Raw genomic sequence first — 20,087 nt, forward strand, 5'->3', positions numbered from 1 at the left:
TTTGCTCGACCTTCTTGGATATATGTTTGATCTGATTGCTGAGATAAGATTCCTAATATTTTAGATTTTTTTAGCCTCCATAAATTGTGAAAATTTTCACTAAAGCGTCTATTTTGTGCGAAGCCCCCATTTCGTTAAAACACAATTTTGACTACTCCTTCGACCCCTACAGACCCATTTCCTCACCTATGGTAATAATAATTTTCTTCTTCCCCATCGCTGGATACCTTGTCTTTGGAGGTCCTTCTTCAAATTGGCTGCGGTCTCAGGGTAATACCACTTACACTTACAATTTCAAAAGAACCGGTGCGAAGGGTGAAGTGGAGATGCCTGAAGTTTTCGCACGATCTGTATGTTTCAAGAAATTAAATAAATTGTTAAGAATTACAAAGCGTTTGATAGGTGAATGGAAAGAAGTTAGGAAACTGAATCTTACGTTAGAAACTCGTCGGAACGTCGATGAAGTTTAGAAATATATGGGAAAATTTGTGTGCGTTTTCATGGTTAAAATTACTTCAGTAAATCAATGAAAGTAAATGCTTTCTTTAAGAGATCAATCCAACCATCGACGCTAGTAAGACTTCTTGTAGATTTGCGCGACCAGTGAAAATCAATTTATAATAAATTCAAAATTGTTGCAGAAAATTCGGAGCATGTCGAGCGATCTTACTACCAGCAAGAAAAAAAAACACGGAAACGAGCTACATGAAAAAATTAAAGAATATTGCAGCAAAAAAAATTAAATTCTGAAGAAACACTTTCTACGTCATGTTGGACAGCGTTATACATACATAGGTACATATGAATGAATGAATGGAATGGAATGAAGATCAGATTCTCCGCAGTGAGTTACATAAACTAATCGTTTTTATTTCTTTGGCAGCTCCACGATATGAAAGAAGATCAAGTCAACCCAGGAAAAAGCAAAGCAGAAAGCTTCCTCTAGGTTGGGGATCACCCTTTTTACTACTGGGACCAGTTTTTATCTCTGGTCTGAGTGTATGTATTTATGATTGCCAAGTCCATTTTATTACATGTCATACTTTTGTAGAACTTAAGATTCTGAAAGGCAAATACAATAGGAAATTTATTTCCCGAACTCTCAAGCAATGAAAATTTCGGGTAAGATTTAGAAGTCTTCTTCAATTCTTTCATTGCACAAATATTTGTTGTACCCATATTAAAAAATAATAATTGAAGCAAAAAAAAATACTCACCTCCGGCAACATTTTCAGGAATCCCAGCAAGAAAATGATCATTATACTTGATGTGGAGATACAAAATTGCATTTTCAGAAAAGTTATTGCACATTTGCGGTTAAACCAAATCGGCAGTAGTATGAGAAAAGCCGAACAGGACTGCAGTAAACCACAGGCGCAGCTGATAATCACGAAAAGTGGGCGTTGTGTGTGTGAAACGGGTTGCGACTGAAAGGAATGGAGAAAAATAGAAAATTAGTGTGAGAGAAATATTTTGAATAGAAAAGATAAATCTGAAATATTGCTTAAACTCAATTTTTTTATATATTTACCATTTTTAAATTAAGAAATCTTAAATTTATCTTATTTATCTTATATTATATCTTATTGATAATTGGATTACAAAAATTTTTTAAGATGCACCTTAGAGGTTTTTAAGGAACACTCCTTGTGTGAAATTAAAATACTTTGTTCTAATTATCGATAGTTTATTCCTTTGAAAGTTACATACTAAAACTTTTAATCAATATTTCAAGTATTTTGGTGTTACAGCCTTTAAGGGCTACATTAGTTTTTCAGTTCAATCAGCTCCATCAGTTTATAGTTCAAGCGTTTTTTTATAAACTATATTTTCTTTTAATTTGCTTGACTGGTTAATCGGAGACAAATGACCCGACCATTTTCTATAACATTGTTTGAGCATGTTCTATATAAAGTTCACCATACAACTATCTACCTGTTTTAGATTTGATCGAAAATCGATTTCGCAATCCAAAAACCATCAACATTTTAGTAAACATTCTTTAAACACTCCCTGCATTACCAACATATTTTTGATTTCCGTCCGTAGGTCATTGGATGCAATACATGTAAAGTGATTTTTTTGTAAGTGCTATTCAGGGAGAAAACCGGAATCTGCTATAGAGTGGGAGCCAGAAAAATATTTAATTTTTTTAATTCCTAAAAATTACGTCTTTTTAGTCTGCTACATTTTCACTTTTGGCAGCAGAGTTGTGGGAAGAGAAGACGCGCTGGAGGAGAGGGGCGGTAAGCTTTTTTACGAATGCATGAAAGCTTGCGGGAAAGTATATGTATGTACAGTGTCGGTAACTTATCATCAACTTGAGTTTTAGGCTTCCTGACCAATACAGCGTCACCCAAGCAGTTACCTCTGCTGCCATCAAAGTAGCAGTAGATCTACTGCTCCGCAGCTCAGTCTCTTTCAAAGTGGTGACTATTCACTCCGATAGTAGGGCAGCGATATTAGCTTTAAGTTCGTTGACTTTGTGCTCAAAACTGGTGAAGAGATGCTTAGACTATTTATCTCTAGCATGAAGTTATGTTATGATTAGACTGGTTTGGATACCTGAACATAGCGGTATTGCAGGAAAATGTAAGTCTGATGAGCTGGCTAGATCAGGTATTTCAGTCTCAACAACTATGGAAAGGGAACGGGTAGGGGCTCTTTTGGCCTCCTGTAGTTTGCTGTTGAATCGCTGCACCTCAGACCAGCCCAGCAAGCGTAGGCTAACCACCAGCAGCTGTACAGTCGCAAAATCCTTTTGACCTAGGATAAATCGGAAGAGTTTTAGGGAGCTTCGCTCACAGCAAGGTTTATATTTCATTGGTTGTGGGAGTTCTAACTAGCCACTGCCAGATCGGGATTCATACGGTAAGATTTAACAGCTGTATCAGCTATTTGGAAGAAAATGAGCTAGTTACATTTCAACACTTCTTCTTAGAGTGTCTCACTTTTTCAAGATCAAAGAAAGAGCACCTCGCATCTGAAATTAATAGAAATATTGAGTAGTCGAAAAAGACGGAGATGAAAAGTGGAACAAATACGACAATGATGTGCGAAAAAGATCATGGTCCAAGTGTGGTAAAGCTCAACAAATGGTCGCAAAACCAGGTTTGACGCCTCGAAAGGTTAGGCTGAGTGTTTGGTGGGATTGGAAAGGAATCATCCACTATGAGCTGCTCCAGCCTGGTCGAACGATTGATTCTACATTTTACTGTCAACAACTGATGAGATTGAAGCAAAAAACAATTGAAAAAAACGCACAGAACTGATCGACAGAAAGGGCTTCGTCTTCCATCAGGACAACGCTAGACCACACACATCTTTGATGGCTCGGCAAAACTGGGCGGCTTGTCTGGGAAATTTTTTACATCCACCATACAGCCCTGAACTTGCACCATCGGATTACCATTTGGATTGGTCAATGCAGAACTCCATTAATGAAGTAAATTTGGATTCAAGAGAGGCTTGTGAAAATTACTTGTCGCAGTTTTTCGCCGAGAAACCAGAAAAGTTTTACACTGATGAAATAATGTTTCTAGCGGAAAAATGGCAAAAAATGGTCAACCAAAATAATAGATATTTGGTTCATTAAAGTTTAATATAAATATAAAAAAAAGTTGAAATTTGATTAGAAATACGAAAAAACTTTTTTGACTAACCAATAAAAATAAACGACTAAGCAAATTTGTGATAGGTTCAGGGCATTTTGACGATAACTGATATCCAACTTAATGAATTTTTGGTATGGTTCTAAAAAACACTATTCAAAACGGTCTGAGTGTGATGCCATAAGTCATGCGATATCACTTATACCACTTAACATAGGATTCTTCTTATGAAAATATAGCGCTCTGACTTTTAAGAGATTATACCACAACTATATACTACACTGAGCCATCAACTCTTTCCTTAAACGATTTTTCAATTTGCTTTAAATTTTCAAAAATATAATTCATGAAGACTCTTTAGCCATAAAATAAAAATTCCCAAAGCAGTAATGAATATGATTTCTCAATAACATTGAGAAGATCTAAAAAGCAGTTTCTCCAAAAAAAAATTTTGTTTAGCTTTTAAGGCTGTCTGACCAAAACTTTCACACTGCTTACACTTTCCAAGGAAATGCATTGTGCTCGGACCACAAGTAGATTTTTCCTAAAAAAGAAAATATTTTCCAAGAAGTTTTACTATCTCTTATGTCTGGAATTTTCCGCTACTTTAACACGCTATCTTCATATAATTTTCTTTGTGTATTATTTGCAATTTGGGATAACTCACTTGGTAATTCAATTTCGCTTTCGGTTTTAGGTTATGGTGAAAATAGAATAAAAACGAAATGTGAATTTAAAGTAGAAAACGTTGTTGTTGTAGTTGTTTTATTATGCGTAGTCCCACATTACTTTTATCTTTTTTGTCGCTGTTTGTGCTACTTTTTTATATTTCTGTTGTTGCTTTAAAATTCATAAAACAAATACAAGTCAAAGCCATAAATGTGCCTGCAAGTGTGGGTGTGTGGCTGTGTGTGTCTGTGTGGGTACGTGAAGTTGAAATTTAAGGAAGCGGAAATAAGCATTAAAATTTATGAGCTTTTATGCCGGCTACTGCCAAGGCTAAAGGCTAAAAAGCGAAAGTAAGTTAGTATGAAGGCCAGCAACAACAAAAAAAAACATGCGCTCGCCGCACACAGTGTAAACCAAAACGCAGCTGAGCAAGTGCCGAGTGGGCGAGCGTGTTGCTCTGGCATAGCTGGGCTCAAGTAAATTTGTGTGAGCTGAATTTTTGAGTAGTGCTATTTTCATTGTTGTTGTTGTTGCTAAGCGAACTGCAGCTGAGCTCGACTTACAGCAGTAGGTGGGGTGTGTGAGTGCCTACCAGCTGCAAATACAATGTTGGCTTTTTTGTGGGTAAATCAGGAAGTGCTCATAAGCCGCACACACACACATACATACATGTACATTAGTGTAGTTATAAGTACATGCGAGTATTTTAAAATGAAAATCTCTAAAAAGCGAGTTAATATGTCTGTTTGTGCTGGCACTAGTTTAGCGCTGAGCATTACGTGCTTCGGCTTGCCTTGCAGCAAATGGTTGCTCTAGGCCACTTAATGGCTGTGTACATACATGTGTATAGTACGTGTGCTGTTGCTCAGCTGCAAATATATAATACACAAACACACACCATTAAAATACATAAATCATGAATTCGGGCGGTAACGAAAGGATTTGATGCTTTCACTTTTCATTTGTATTCAGTTTGCTTTTTTTGCTTACGCTGTGAGTGGTTTAATAATATTAATGTAATGTTGGTGAACTAGCACATTTGTATGTATGTATGGGGTGGCTTATCAGGTAGTAAGTGGTTACAAACGTAACCAATTTTGCGTATCGTTTCTAGTTTTTTTTTTTGTGGTAAAAAATTTTAAATTTAAATTCTATGTTTTATGTTTAGTGTTCGATGTTCTATGTTTTATTTTCAATGTTATTTTACATTAAACATTTTGCGTATCGTACTCTAATTTTAGCCATTGAGGTAAACATTTTAAATTTAAATTTAAATTCTATGTTTTATGTTTAATGTTTAATGTTCAATGTTCTATGTATTATAAGCAAAGGTAAATTCTTTTGAAAATTTTGCACAGCGTGTTCCAATTTTATCCTGTGTGGTAAAACATTTTAAACTTAAATTCTATGTTTATTTTTAATTTTCAATGTTCTATATTATATTTTGAAGGTAATACTCCTTTAAAAATTTGTCCTAATGCGTTCTTATTCTATCCTTTGAAGCAAAAAATTGTAAATTTAAGTTCTATGTTTTATGTTCGATGTTCTTTGTTTTTCAATGTTACGTACATGTATGTATATTATTTATCAAATACCCATAAATACCAAATTGTTATTGTTTTTTAATTAAAAATTCTATGTTCCAAATTTAATGTTTTATTTTCGTTAGTCAATGTTTTATATTCTAAATTAATTACATGCATATGCAATTGCTGTGTTTGAGTACGCTGTAGTTCGAAATGCAAAATTCTATGTTATGTGTCAATATGCTTTATGTTTGTTGGTTCATGTTTTATATCCTAATGTGAGCAGATGCATATGTAATTGTTGTTTTTGTATATGCTGTAGTGCAATATTCAAAATTCTATGTTCTATATTAAATGCTTTATTTTAGTTGCTCGATGTTTTATATTTCAGCTTGAGTACATTTAATTGCTGTTTTTGAATATGCTGTAGTTCAAAATACAAAATTCTATGTTCTATGGTTGATGTTTAATGTTTTATGTTCGATGGCTCATGTTCTCTAGTTTGAGGTCCATAACCGTTATTTTTAAATATAGTGTAACTAAGATTTCTATATTCTATGTTTTATATTCGATGTCCTGAGTTTTTACACAAACAAGGTACACACTCTTTATTTTTATTGAAAAGGATTTTGATCAAAATTTTTTGTTACATATTCTATGTTTTATGTTCGGTGTCCTGAATTCGATATGTTATATTTCTTATTTTTATATTCTACGTTCTATATTCTATGTTTAGCATTCTGAATTCTACACAGAAGATTTAATATTTTTCTATTCTATGATACATAATCTGTCTTCTATATTTTCTATGATATATTTTATATTATTAGTTTTGTACTTTATACTCAATATTCAATGTATTCAACCTTTAAATTTCAGTTAAGTACTCTTCATTTCACTTAGCTTACTGAACTCACTCTAAATGTTTTTAGAAATTTATAATGCAATGTTTTACATTCCTTGTTCTATGCTCTATGCTCCACGCTTTATATTTATAATCAACATTTTATATTCTATCTTTTTTATGCCATTTATACCACATTTTATAAGTAAGTATAACTTAAATTATACAAACTGTGTGTCTTACTCAGCGTTCGATGTTATAATATATACTACTCGCATATTATTCACGATATATTTTATATTCGTATATTCTTCATTCTATGTGTTATATAGATTGTATTTTTTTCTTTCTATGTTCTCAATTTCATATACGATATTATTATTACTATGTTCAATATTCAATATTCTTTGCGCTCTACTTAATTTTCAAATTTCAGTTGAGTACTTTTAATACCACTCAACTTGCTGAAAGCCTCCAGAATTTTCTAACGCCTATTATTGCATTAAATATCCCATATTTATTTTTTTAGTTGGAAGTGAAGCTTTCTGCACTTTCCAGGTTTAGCCCCAATCTACCAAATGTAGTCATTAAATTTCTAGTTGAGTGTTTGTCCTTGACAACAAAAACGTGGCAGTCAATGTTACGTGGCAACCACTTTATGCCACTTTAGCCCACAAACTCAAAGCGGTCGGTTGGCAAAGTTTATCTCGGTATGTGTGAGAGTAATAACCGGAAGATTTCTGGTAGTCAGCGCTGCCGTAAAACGTGTGCTGACAGAAAGAGGGCAGCGCACCGCATAAGCGTTGTTATATTTATCATAATTTCAGCTCAGGCTCTGTAGTTTTTCTATTCCATTTTTGTTGGTTTTTCTTTTCGAGGTTTACTACTTTCCTTTTTTGCACATTTTTTCTGGAATTTTTTGCTATTTGCGTTATCACACAGCTACTCTTATTCATCTTTAACTTAAATTTTTGATGTGTCCATTTCCTAACTTTTTAGTCTAATTCGCTATGCTTCGTGTTTATATTCGAGGGTTAAGGAGTTTTAAGTCAGCATTCACTATTTATTTGTCAGAGTTGTGTGACATATTATATTATATAATTGGCATGAACAATTTGGAAGTATTCTTATTGTAATTCAATACCAATTATGGAACACCGAAATAAAATATAATATTTTCTACTCTCAAATTAAACATGTCTCCTCCGTTTTTATCTTCCCTTTAAACTCATATTTTCTTTCAAAATCCTCGTGTCTATCAGAACTTTGTGTAAACACTTTCTTATGTTTTTCTCGTCTTCTTAAATAAATTATCTTGTTTTTCTGTGGTTACTTACATTATTGTTACGTTTCGTCAGCATGACTACGTATGTGCCGGACAATGGACATATACAGCGCGTTATATTCGCCATCAGATGCTTGGTGATGCATAAATCCGAGCGCCAAGTTGACTCAAATGAAGCTTTGTAGTCATGACTGCAAAAGGAATTACAAGAAGAAAGTATTATTTCTACACATTCATTCAATGTTAGGCAGATTTCTTGCAGAATCAAAACGAAATACATATGTATGGGTGTAATAAAATCACAAACTATTTATTATCAAAATAGTATTTGAGACTTCCTGCGTGTGTCGCACACAATTAATTCAATAAAAAGATAAATATGCAATGGAAAAAATAATTTTCATCGCGTTCGTGATAATCTATTTCATGAGTATCAATATCAGAATTATATTTATATAGTAAATTTACTTAATAAAAGTCGAAGGAAAAGTGTAAAGCTGTTTGAAAAATACCGTTAGTTCTTAATATGCTATAGTTCTTAAGAGGTTACATTCTGCGACATGGAGCCTGAAACTCCAGAACACCTTCTAATTGACTGCACAGCAGTCTGTAGGCGTAGGATAAAGGCCCTGCAATCCATGTTTCCAAAAAGAACCTGGAATTTTCTAACGCCTACTACTGGAAATTATACTAGGGCTAAGTGAGTGTTTGTGACTTAGAAAAGGGCACAATAGACCTAAGGTCCCCATTTATTTATCTAAGCGATTATATCAAACTAAGAAATAACTTTCTTTTTGTATTTTATTTTTTGAAATAACAGGAATTCTCGTTTTTTGAAAAAAGGATTTATTTATTTGTCTACATTAATATTGTCGCCTGCAAAATTGTTCCCATTCAATGTTGTACACATGTGACATCGAATGTGAGAGGATGTCACGTATCGAATTTAGTCGGAATCGGTTGGTCGGGTCCCAAGATATGCGATTTTACCTAAAAGTGGGCGGTGCCACTCCCAATGCTCAATTTTTACCCCGGCTGTCATATAAACTCGTTATGGATTTATCGCAATTTTAGTAGTTTTAAACAGTACGCTTATATGGGGAGTGGATTATCTTCTGATTTTCTATTCTTATTTATTTATTAAAAAAATAGACAAATTAAAGTTTTCTTGACTCTTCTATAACCCCTTGGACGGCTTCAATTTATATGATATTGTCATAAACATATATTGTCTCATACTGATATTATATCATTTATTTAAATTTCTTAATTCAAAAAAATGATTAAAAAGATTGCCACATTTTTCAAAAATATGTTCAACTGAAAGCCTCCCTAATTTCTAGTTTGATACCCATATTCTAATAGATATTTACAATATTTTAATAAATATATCAAAATAAAAATTTGTAATGGCTGGCAACTCAAATCATGATTTTATTGTATTTTACTCACCCACACACGGCCACCCAATCGCCCTCCTTCGGTGCTACTTCGTGCTGAAATATGATCTCCACATGGCCGGCCTCAAATGGTAAATCGAGTGGTTCCCGTAAATTATCGTTGGAGCGGTTCGATTGGAAGAGCCATGTTTGTAGAATGCGTGAGGCCAGTATGTAATCGGACTCTTTGGGATCGCTGTGGGGAAAATTGAAAAAAAGAAGTATCTTTTTCATAAAATCGTATTTTTCAAGTAAACAATTTCAACATAAGTTCAGTTTAGTTTTTGGCGAAAGACAGCAATACAGGTGTAGTATTTCGGTTAGTTAAATTTTTGCTTTTACTAAAGTTTTATTTCACTATTCATATGCAATATATATTCTTAAATTGTCGTTATGGCCATATTTTCATTTTAATTTTTAGGTTTATTTAGATAACGTATCTACTGTTCGAATTTTAGCTCTTTTTTATTTCTTTTAATAATAAGTCATGAAGTTTGAAAGTTTGAACTTTAATATTTTCGGTTTACATATTTTATGTCTTTGTTGCTATTTGTGACGTCTATAATATCATTTTTTGTTGTCAAATAAATTTAAAATTTCTGAAATTCGAGATTTAGGAAATAACTATTTTTTTGATTTTTTATTTCGATGACTCGTGGTTTTTATTATTGTACTGTATTAATAATTCTGAGTTGTTATTATTTGCTGATGGAAAGTATTTGTTTTTTTAATTTTATGTGTGGACCACATATGTAGCTAAGCACAATACACATATTTTATGCATGTCTCATGTATTTACAAGTTTAGTTGGATCATATTCAATTACATTTGTCACTGTATGATTATAATAGTCGCATAATATTTAGATGAGAGTTTTTAGAGAAGGATTCAATATTTTTATGCTTAGCTTAAGTTTTAAAAAGAATGTTGGAATTCAAAAATACTAAAACTGCAAGGAAAAAAATTTCTAATAAAAAATCCATATAAAGTAAAATTCAGTTTATCTCATCAATATGTTTCGGCAAAGCTTAAACAAGACAGGGGTAATGCTCGAAAATTCAACGAAAAGATGGGGCGATTAACAGAAGGTTTCAAAACTGGAGCATACTTTTGTAGAACTCTCAGAGGTAATCTAGTGACTGATACCCAGAGCAGACTAATATTATGAAGGGAACACTTCTCCAGCCAGCTGAGTGGCAGTGAAAGCATAATACCAAGCAATGGCGAACCCGATTCCCCAATCGATGTCGATGAAAAAGACGCGACGAAAGCGGTATGACCATGAAAAACTTCGAATAGCAATGACCCTTTTGAAGAAAACCAAGCGGCGGGGCCGATGGACTACCGGCCGAGCTATTCAAACATGGCGGCGAAGAACTGATAAGGAGCATGCATCAGCTTCTTTGTAAAATATGGTCTGACGAAAGCATGCCCAACGAATGGAGTTTAAGTGTAATCTGCCCAATCCAAAAGGGAGATCCCACAATCTGCGCCAACTACAGTGAGATAAGTCTTCTCAACATCGCATATAAGGTTCTATCGAGCGTTTTGTGTGAAAGATTAAAACCCACCGTCAACAAACTGATTGGACCTTATCAATGTGGCTGACCAGATATTCACCACGCGCCAAATCTTGGAATAGACCCGTGACAAGAGAACCGACACACTCCAGTTCTTCGAAGCTGTAAAACTGACGTTGAACAATACCAAAAGCTCCGTCAGGATCGGGAAGGACCTCTCCGAGTCGTTCGATACCAAACGAGTTTTCAGACGAGGCGACTTCCTATTGTGCGACTTTTTCAATCTGCTGCTGGAGAAAATAATTGGAACTGCATAACTTAATCGAGCAGGACCATCCTTTTTAAGAGTGTACAGCTGCTGGCGTATCGGCCTCAACACCCGCGCCGTTAGTTCTGTTTTCACCAGACTGGACAAGGAAGCAAAGCAAATGGGTCTGGCAGTGAACGAGGGCAAGACGAAATATCTCCTGACATCAAACAAGAAGTCTTCGCACTCGCGACTTGGCTTTCACGTGACTGTTGACAGTCATAACTTTGAAATCGTAGATAATTTCGTCTATCTTGGAACCAGCGTAAATACCACCAACAATGTCAGCCTGGATATCCAGCGCAGAATAACTCTTGCCGACAGGTGCTACTTCGGACTGACAAGGCAATTGAGAAGCAAAGTCACTCATAATTCCCGTCCTGCTATATGGTGCAGAGACATGGCCGTTACGAGTTTTCGAGAGAAAGGTTCTGCGGAAGATTTATAGTCTATTGCGCATTGGCCACGGCGAATATCGCATTCGTTGGATTGATGAGCTGTACGAGACACGTCGTTGTCATGGTTCAGCGAATTAAAAAACGGCGAGTACGCTGGGTAGGTCACGGTTTTCGAATGGACGATAATACTCTAGCTCTGAAAGTATTCGACGCAGTACCCGCCGGGGGAAGCAGAGGTGAAGAAGGACCTGGCTACACTTTGAATCTCCAATTGGCGCCAAGAATAACGATAGGTGTCTACGCCAAAAAAGAGGAAGAATTCAAATTCTTAAACGGGTGGCAGCTTTCAAAAATAATTTATGGTAACAATTGTCTTCGATGGGTCCGCCAGAAAGTTGTTTTAAACAAGACTAACAAGATTTTTATCTGAGCCATTTTCCGATAAAAATTTATAGACGGGGGTAACATGTTCATCTTGATGGTTGATGTTTTTCTTAAGCCTATGAAATTATTTAATATTATACGAACATACTAAATGCCTGACCTTAAATCTTAATTCTGTTAAGTGATATCCACTTCGTATTAAAATATTTTCCATGACAACTTGTTAAAATGCAATTATTCACACGGGTGGCAACCTTTAAAATTAACTGGTGTAAATGTTTTCAAATTTTAGTATAGCTGGACACTTACATCGTAGTAAATATTATTTTAGGTTGTCAAAAAAGTCTTGCGGTATTTTCTCTAGTTGGCGCTGAAAGTGCGTAGTTCTAGTTTTATTCGTCGCATCGGGTCATGCTATACCTTTTTGGAAAGCTCATTTCACGCGCTAACACGTGTTTGATTGATTGTCGTTTTTTTTAAGTCGTTCGTGAGTTATAGCATCGCAAACATGAAGCTAAATAAAGAGAAAATACGGCATATTTTAAAGTACTACTACGATGAAGACAAAAATGCATCTCAAGCCGCCCATAAAATTTGTGCAGTTTATGGACCCGATACAGTTTCCATTTCCACCGCACAACGATGGTTTCAACGTTTTCGTTCTGGTGTAGAGGTGGTCGAAGATGCGCCACGCTCCGGAAGGCCTGTCGTCGAAAATTGCGATAAAATCGCTGAATTGGTCGAAAGAGACCGGCATAGTAGCAGCCGTAGCAGCGGTCAAGAGCTGGGCATGAGTCATCAAAAATTCATAAATCAATAAAAAAAAAAAAATTCAATAAAAATACCGTAAGACTTTTTTGACAACCCATTATATATATTGGGTGGCAACCTTCAAATTTTATTTTTGTTCTAAGCTAAATTTTATCTGTTCAGAAAAAAAGTTATGCAAACTTATATAATTTTTCCACTAAAAGAAAAAAGTGTACATGTATACCTATATTAAACCCTTTCATGTAAGGCTACTTATTGTTCCCTGAACAGGTGATATCATGAAATTTGTAACACCTAGAAGGAAACTTCGGAGACCTTATAAAGTGTTGATTCAAATGATAAGCGTGTCGAGCTGAGTCAATTGGCCTTGTCTGTCTGTTATTACGCGAGTTAGTCCCTCAGTTTCCTCTTCTAAAAATACCCCAAATATGGTACCGCTCGACCCAGCGGTAAAATGATCTTAACCTTGATAGACATGCCTTAATCGGACCAAATAAATGCTAAATTTCTGGAGATGAGATTTTTTGTTATTGTTTCTAAACATTTTTCTGTTGCCGAAGGGATCTGTTAAAATTTAGGTGCCCAGAAGTCTTTCTTCTAATGACATGTTTAAGGTATCGCAGATTTATTGAGCTCTATATTAGTACTAAGTTCAATATTTCCGATCACTCTTATTTGTATAGAGTGCATTTGAATCTACGAAGGTGAGAAAATTAATAGAATGATGTTTACTAAATTAAACTATCATCGCTGTTAACTGATTTTGTGTTTCAGAAAGAAAACTTTCAACCAACTACCGCTTGCATAATTAGACCATATGAAGTTTACTAAATGGTCGCCTAGTTACTAAGCGCATTGCTTATGCAACAAGTTGCTGTTGCTGCAGCATACAAAAACAACTTAATTAACACAGAAAAGCAAAAGTAGCAACAACATAAACATCTGTGTGCGTTATGCAATATGTGCATATTTAGTCATGTTTGTATGCACCCATGAAGATGTGTAAGTTTGCATTTATGTAAGCATGCGTGGGTCTGCAATTTGCAAAATCCATGAAAATCACCGAAAATTCACCAAAAATTAAAAAGTTCGTAATTTGAGCAATTCCACAATAATTTTCCTTCTTAATGCAGTTCAAAGCATTATTTACGTAACCAAATTTTGCCTGGCAGCAGCACGCAACGCGCACAGTCTATATATACTTATGTACAAATCTCTGTACGCATGTACATATATACATACATATGTTTATAAGTATGTTTTTATGTATGATTGTATGTGTGTGTGTATGCTTGTATGTGTGTTGGCGTGTTTGTGCGCCTGTCTGTGTATAAAAATCCATTTGCATCTAGCAGTAAATCCATATCTCTGCCATTCATCAGCTGAATATCTGCCATCGTTCGAGGGCTGCTTGCCTGCCTGCAGCATTACACTGCACTGTTAGCCGGCAAGCAGTGAAATAACTGTGAATTCTCGCAAATTATATTCGCAGCGCGCAAAATTCATTATAAAATCCGCTCGCATTTGCGTGGCAAAAAATAATTGTAAGGATTTTGCAGCTAGCGCAGTAGCAGATTGCCAAAAAATGGAAACAACAACAACAACAACAACAAGAGAAATCGCTTTGCATAATGCGTTGGCAATTTTTCGATTTGATTTATTCGCAAGTGTACGCAGCGGCGTGTGTGTGTGTGATCTGGACTCGCTCTGCTGCTGCCTGATTTGATGTCTCTCTGCTTTCGGGTCTGATTGGTTGATTGCCTGCGTGGCTGCTGGGTTGCGCGCCTGGTTGATTGCATTTACTGATTAGCGTTAATTTTGTGGCATCAAATTGGCAAATGCGCTTCCTTTGACTGGACTGATTTGAGTTGTCTAGATACTTTTTTGCAGATTAATGCAATATTTTTGGGTTGACTGAAGCGACGCGCGGTTTTGCCTTGAAAAGTAGCCCTTTTTCGTTAAAAATTTTTTTGATAAACGGTTTTTGTTATTGAATTTTTGTTGATGGCAAATTCTATTGAAGTTGCAAGGGCGAAAGCATTTGAAATTAAGCCGACATACGATATCAAGATACGATAAATAAATTGATATGCGGAGTTCTTAACCTCCTTTCCGTGCATATATGTATACATATGGGATATATTGGGTGGTCGAAAAAGTTTTTTCGTATTTTGTCAATAGATGTCGTTGTAGTTGTATGTCTCCAGTGCTACCAATCACATTGCGTCATATCATATATGTATATGTCTGTAGTGTTGGAAAAGTGAGATTTTAGGCTTTGTGTAACAAAAAAAAATATTAAATTTGGTGAAGTTGAAAAAAAGTTACAGTTGTTCAAAAATGAGTGAAAATAATGAAGAAATTCGCTATATTTTGAAAATTTTGTATAAAAAAGAAATAATGCCACGCCAGCCACCAATGCAATTTATGAAGTTTACAGAGACGATGCTGCATCAGTTCGTGTAGCACAACAAAGGTTCGCTCGCCTTCATTCTGGAGATTTCGATGTGAAAGATGCATCTCGCTATCGTTGAAAAAGTCGATGAAATTATTGAAAAGATTGACTAGGACCGTCACATAAGCGGCCTTGACATCGCTAAGGAACTTAACATTTATGATTAAACAGTTTTGAACCATTTAAAAAAGTCTAAATTGTCTGTGAAAAATTTAATATACCGAAATAACATCTGGCATTCTTTGCTGAAACGAAATGAAATCTAACCATTTCTGAAGCGAATGGTTACAGGAGACGAAAAGTGGATCAAATACGACAATGATATGCGAAAGGTATCATGGTCCAAGCGTGGGTAAGCTCAACAAATGGTCGCAAAGCCAGAATTGACGCCTCGAAAGGTTAGGCTGAGTGTTTGGTGGGATTGGAAAGGAATTATCCACTATGAGCTGCTCCAGCCTGGTCGAACGATTGATTCTACATTATACTGTCATCAACTGATGAGACTGAAGCAAGCAATTGAAAAAAAACCACAGAACTGATCAACAGAAAGGCTCTCAACTTCCATCAGGACAACGCTAGACCACACACATCTTTGATGACTGGGCAAAAACTGGGAGATCTTGGCTGGGAGGCTTCGATGCATCCACCACATAGCCCTGACCTTGCACCATCGGATTACCATTTGTTTCGGTCAATGCAGAACTCCCTTAATGAAGTAAAGTTGGTTTCAAGAGAAGCCTGTTAAAATTACTTGTCGCAGTTTTTCGCCGAGAAACTAGAAAAAAATTTGGGCTGATGGAATAATGTCTCTAGCGGAAAATGGCAAAAAGTGGCCGACCAAAATGGTATATATTTGGTTCATTAAAGTTTTTTCTGAATATAAGAAAAAAAAAATTAAGTTGAAGTTTGATTAGAAATACGAAAATACTTTTTCGACTACCTAATATTATTATCTTGAGCTGGTTATCGAGTACATGTCATATGCGTACGTTCATTTTGGATGATCGGAATATCTTTAAAAGCTTTATAAAAATTAAATCAGAGGAAATTATTTGACTCCTATTCTTTCTTCCAAAATTACTACTACTTTTTAGGGCTGCAGACTATCCTCGGCATTTAAGAACATACTATGTAATCAAAGTGGCAGGTAGGTAGAGTGGCTGTCTGGCGACGCACCTAGCCCTATAGGAGATCCATTGTGAAAATACCGGGACAACTCTATTTACTCCGCTCTGAACCAATCCATGCTTCTGATGAAGTTCATCAGTAGAAAAAGTTGCATCTGTGCAACCTCCGAAACATGGACAGACAGTTGGAATTTCTTCTTCATCTTCTTCCACTTCACAAAAAGTTCTACGACAGTGTTTATATAGTCTTCCTAGTATACTAGCATGTCTAATTAGAAAATGACCGGTTAGCACTCGTAAAAGAGAATCTATGCCATTTCTTTTGGATTTTAATAGTCGATAAGTACGACTTATTGTATATTCCATGCATATCACGTTTGACTGTTGGTTGAGCAAATTAGAGATTGACAACTCCGAGGGTCAGCTATATTTATAACGTGTTTGTCTATTAAATATCTATCAAGTATTCTACAAGTAGCCAGAGATTAATAAATTTCCTCTTTCCGAAGTCTAATTTTAAAGTGGTGCCTGCTTTAGCCGATTCATCTGCTTCACAGTTACCAGGAATATCACTATATCATGGAATTTAATACAAGTTTATACCGAAACCGGATGTTAAATCACTAAGAGATCCATGCATTATTTTACTATCTTTTGTTTGGCAATCTGGATATAGAAATATATTTATTGCTGTGAGCAAACTCCTTGACTAAAACTAATGCTTTTTTTAATTTCTGTGATGTCCGCTTGGTAGACACTGAAATGGTCTGTTAAAAATAAGGCTATTTTGGTATCTAATTTTGCTGAAAAGATCCCACCTCCCATCCGGGTGGCTTTTTCCTTGATGTAGCAAAACATATCAGGACAATCGTGGAAGATGTGTGTATACGATTCGATCAGATCTTTTTCCACACAGCGGATGCGGTTGACAGCCGATAAAATACTCAATCTTGTTACATTAATTATGATCGGGCAGTGTCCAGTTAGAACTCTTAAAACTATTGACAGGTGGTAACTGCTGAGAGCGAAACTGTTTTTGTGGTTTACCCGGACTAGAAGGGCCTTAAACAGCTACTGGTATTTAACCAACGATTTCAGAGCTGATCTGACGCCCAACAGCGTATTAATTAACCACAAAGTTTCCATTTCACAGTTATTGAGACTGAATCACTTGCCTTACAAAATCTTTCCTTACCTCTGTGGCATGGAATTCAAAGCAGTGCAGTCATAAAATAACTCCATGTCACCGATAAGCTGTCTAGACATCATTTCATAACTCCTTGTTCAGCCTTTCAGTAGTCTTGAGCGCACAGTCAGCGAACTCAAGATACCTCCGATTGAAAGACGCTGCAGTGATCAGTAAGACTAAAAATGGTGCTTCTGGAATGTTCCCGATAGTGTATGTGCTTCTCCACAAACCCTCCCCGCAAACTTAGAACCAAAAAAAACTCACCGTCCCACTCACCCAGCGAGTTCTGCCCTCCCCTGCTTGTCTTGAAGGTTTGTGAGCAACAGCCAAGGCTAGGCTCGGCAAACTGGTAGCCTAAATATTTTGGAATGAAATAAGTACCCATACTATCTGAGTTCATCCATGGAACTCAATTGGATGGCCTTAAAATAATCAACATTTATATATATATTTTGTGTACACCATTTACTCTATTTCCATTAGTTATTAAAAGAAAACATGTTTTAAAAATTTTGATTAATCAAATATGAAAATTTTTAAAATCTCCCTCTTCTCATTTTCGCCACGAAATATGAATAACTAATATATTTAAACCTGATTATAATTTTGTCCTTCAGAAAATAAGGTCATTTACGTTTCCATAATTTCACTCAACTTTTATAAAAATTGCAGACTTCGCTTGCGAGCGCTAAGCACTTCGCAATGACTTTAGAAACTGCACTTGCCACTATATATACACACATACACACATACCTAGGCTACTCAGCCATTTACTGGACCACTCTCAATCACAATGCTAATGCTGTGCCAGCTGAGCGGTCGTTTACTTAAATTTGACAATTTTAGAATTGTTTTTTATTTCGTTTTTTTTTTTTATTTTTGTTTTTGCGCATTTCCCCGCAGTTTAAATAAATTTCATGCTGAAGCTGCTTCTCAATCGCTTTTATAAAGTTATGCGCTCAAGTTTAAGTCATTTGGCTATCGCATTACCCCATGGAAAATCAATAAAATCAAATTTATGCTGCATGTTGTCGTTGTTGTAGTTGTAGTAGTGGCACTAAGTTTGGCGAAAGTTGAAAGTTTTCACAGAGAATGTCAAAAACTTAAGGCAGGACTGTGATCGTTTGGGTGCGCCTGTGTTCGAACAAAACTTTTTAATCAGTGGCAACTCTCCGTGGAGCGCACAGACAACAACAACAACAGCACCACAAGCAACGAGCGCAATGAAAAGTTATAAGATATTAACTGGCAACAAGACATTTTTTTTCATATTTAAGCAGATTTGTTTATGCCGCAGTCAAGTGGTTTTAGTGGATATATATATATATATATAACTATATATATATAAAAATATGTATATATATTAGGGTGCCTATTTTTTTGCTGGTGCCTTCAGAATTTTTTCTCTAAAAGTTAATGGCAGTTCAATTTATTCATCAAATGTACTGCACTTATATGGTACACCATGTTGTATGAGCAACGAAAAATGCATGAAGCACTCGTATGAATGTTCTGGCCATTTAATGTATAATTTTAACTGCGTACAACTTCCAAAGTAGCAGTTCTATGAAAAAAATTATTCACATATTTTTTTAGAGAAAATAATTTTTTTGTAAAAAATGTATCTTTTAAAGTTCTAGTATTATTTTTTTAATGCAAAATATGAAAAAATTCCACGTCATATTTATGGGAGTAGAAACATGATTGTGACTCAGTTTAAATTGAAAATAATAACCTTCTTTACATATAATGATGTAGTGTAAAAACTGAAATTTAAGGTCTCCCTCGCAAAAAATAAACTTGGAAAATAAAAGACACCCTAATATGTATAAATAAGTGCATGTACTTCTGTAAATAAATTATTTGCACCAGATTGTTGAGATATTTTGTGGAAAACAAATTTTTTCCAATGTGTTTGCTCTTTTTATGTACCGAAATCGACCATTTATGCACATTTACAAGTATATATATACAAGTATATCACTTGTATATCTACGTCTAACAGTAAATGTGCGTAAATACGCTTCAATTCACCTTCCTTACATTCTTACTTTCACTAATGAATTGTCATATCGCTTTGTGCTTAGAAAAACTTTCCATTTTTCCTTACCTTCGCATATTTTCTACCAAAAAACTACGAAAATGCTGTCATGAAATTAAAAGCTTGCAGCCAAAGTTTGAAGACATTTTGCTAACTTTCGGTCATTACTACGTTCATTTCACACAACTTCATCTTTACAGTTCATATTCTTCTATGGCAACTATAAAGCTAACTGTGCGCGCTTGTGCAACTTACCTGCCGCGTGTGTAGTAAGTTTTCGGTAGAAAACTTTTTAAATTTTTATACGAGATAACCGATGCGAATATCGTCGAGTTGGCCATTATGTTGAGCAACCGATTGGAGAGACCGATGTCCATGTAAAGTTGATCCGCGAACAAATCATCGCTGTGGAAGAGTGGTGAAAAAAGCGGAAGAGAAATAATAATTAGTTCAAATGAGAATTTTTTCAACTTATTTATTAAATTTTCTTTGAGTGGTAATCACGAAATGTTGGTGATTTC

At 35.3% G+C, this 20,087-nt stretch overlaps 1 protein-coding gene across 1 annotated transcript in view; it reads right to left on the bottom strand.

Annotated features, from left to right (window-relative positions):
- The window catches only part of LOC120768553, a 352,878-nt gene that overhangs the window by 56,612 nt on the left and 276,179 nt on the right, over positions 1 to 20,087 (bottom strand). The window contains exons 13-16 of the mRNA XM_040095297.1: positions 19,822 to 19,971; positions 9,388 to 9,570; positions 7,988 to 8,126; positions 1,218 to 1,427 (exon numbers count right to left, since the gene is read on the bottom strand). Of these exons, the coding sequence (XP_039951231.1) occupies positions 1,218 to 1,427; positions 7,988 to 8,126; positions 9,388 to 9,570; positions 19,822 to 19,971 (682 nt within the window). The remainder of the gene's footprint in view (positions 1 to 1,217; positions 1,428 to 7,987; positions 8,127 to 9,387; positions 9,571 to 19,821; positions 19,972 to 20,087) is intronic.

The sequence above is a fragment of the Bactrocera tryoni genome, chromosome 2, assembly GCF_016617805.1.
Source record: "Bactrocera tryoni isolate S06 chromosome 2, CSIRO_BtryS06_freeze2, whole genome shotgun sequence".
Taxonomy (NCBI): Eukaryota; Metazoa; Arthropoda; class Insecta; order Diptera; family Tephritidae; genus Bactrocera; species Bactrocera tryoni.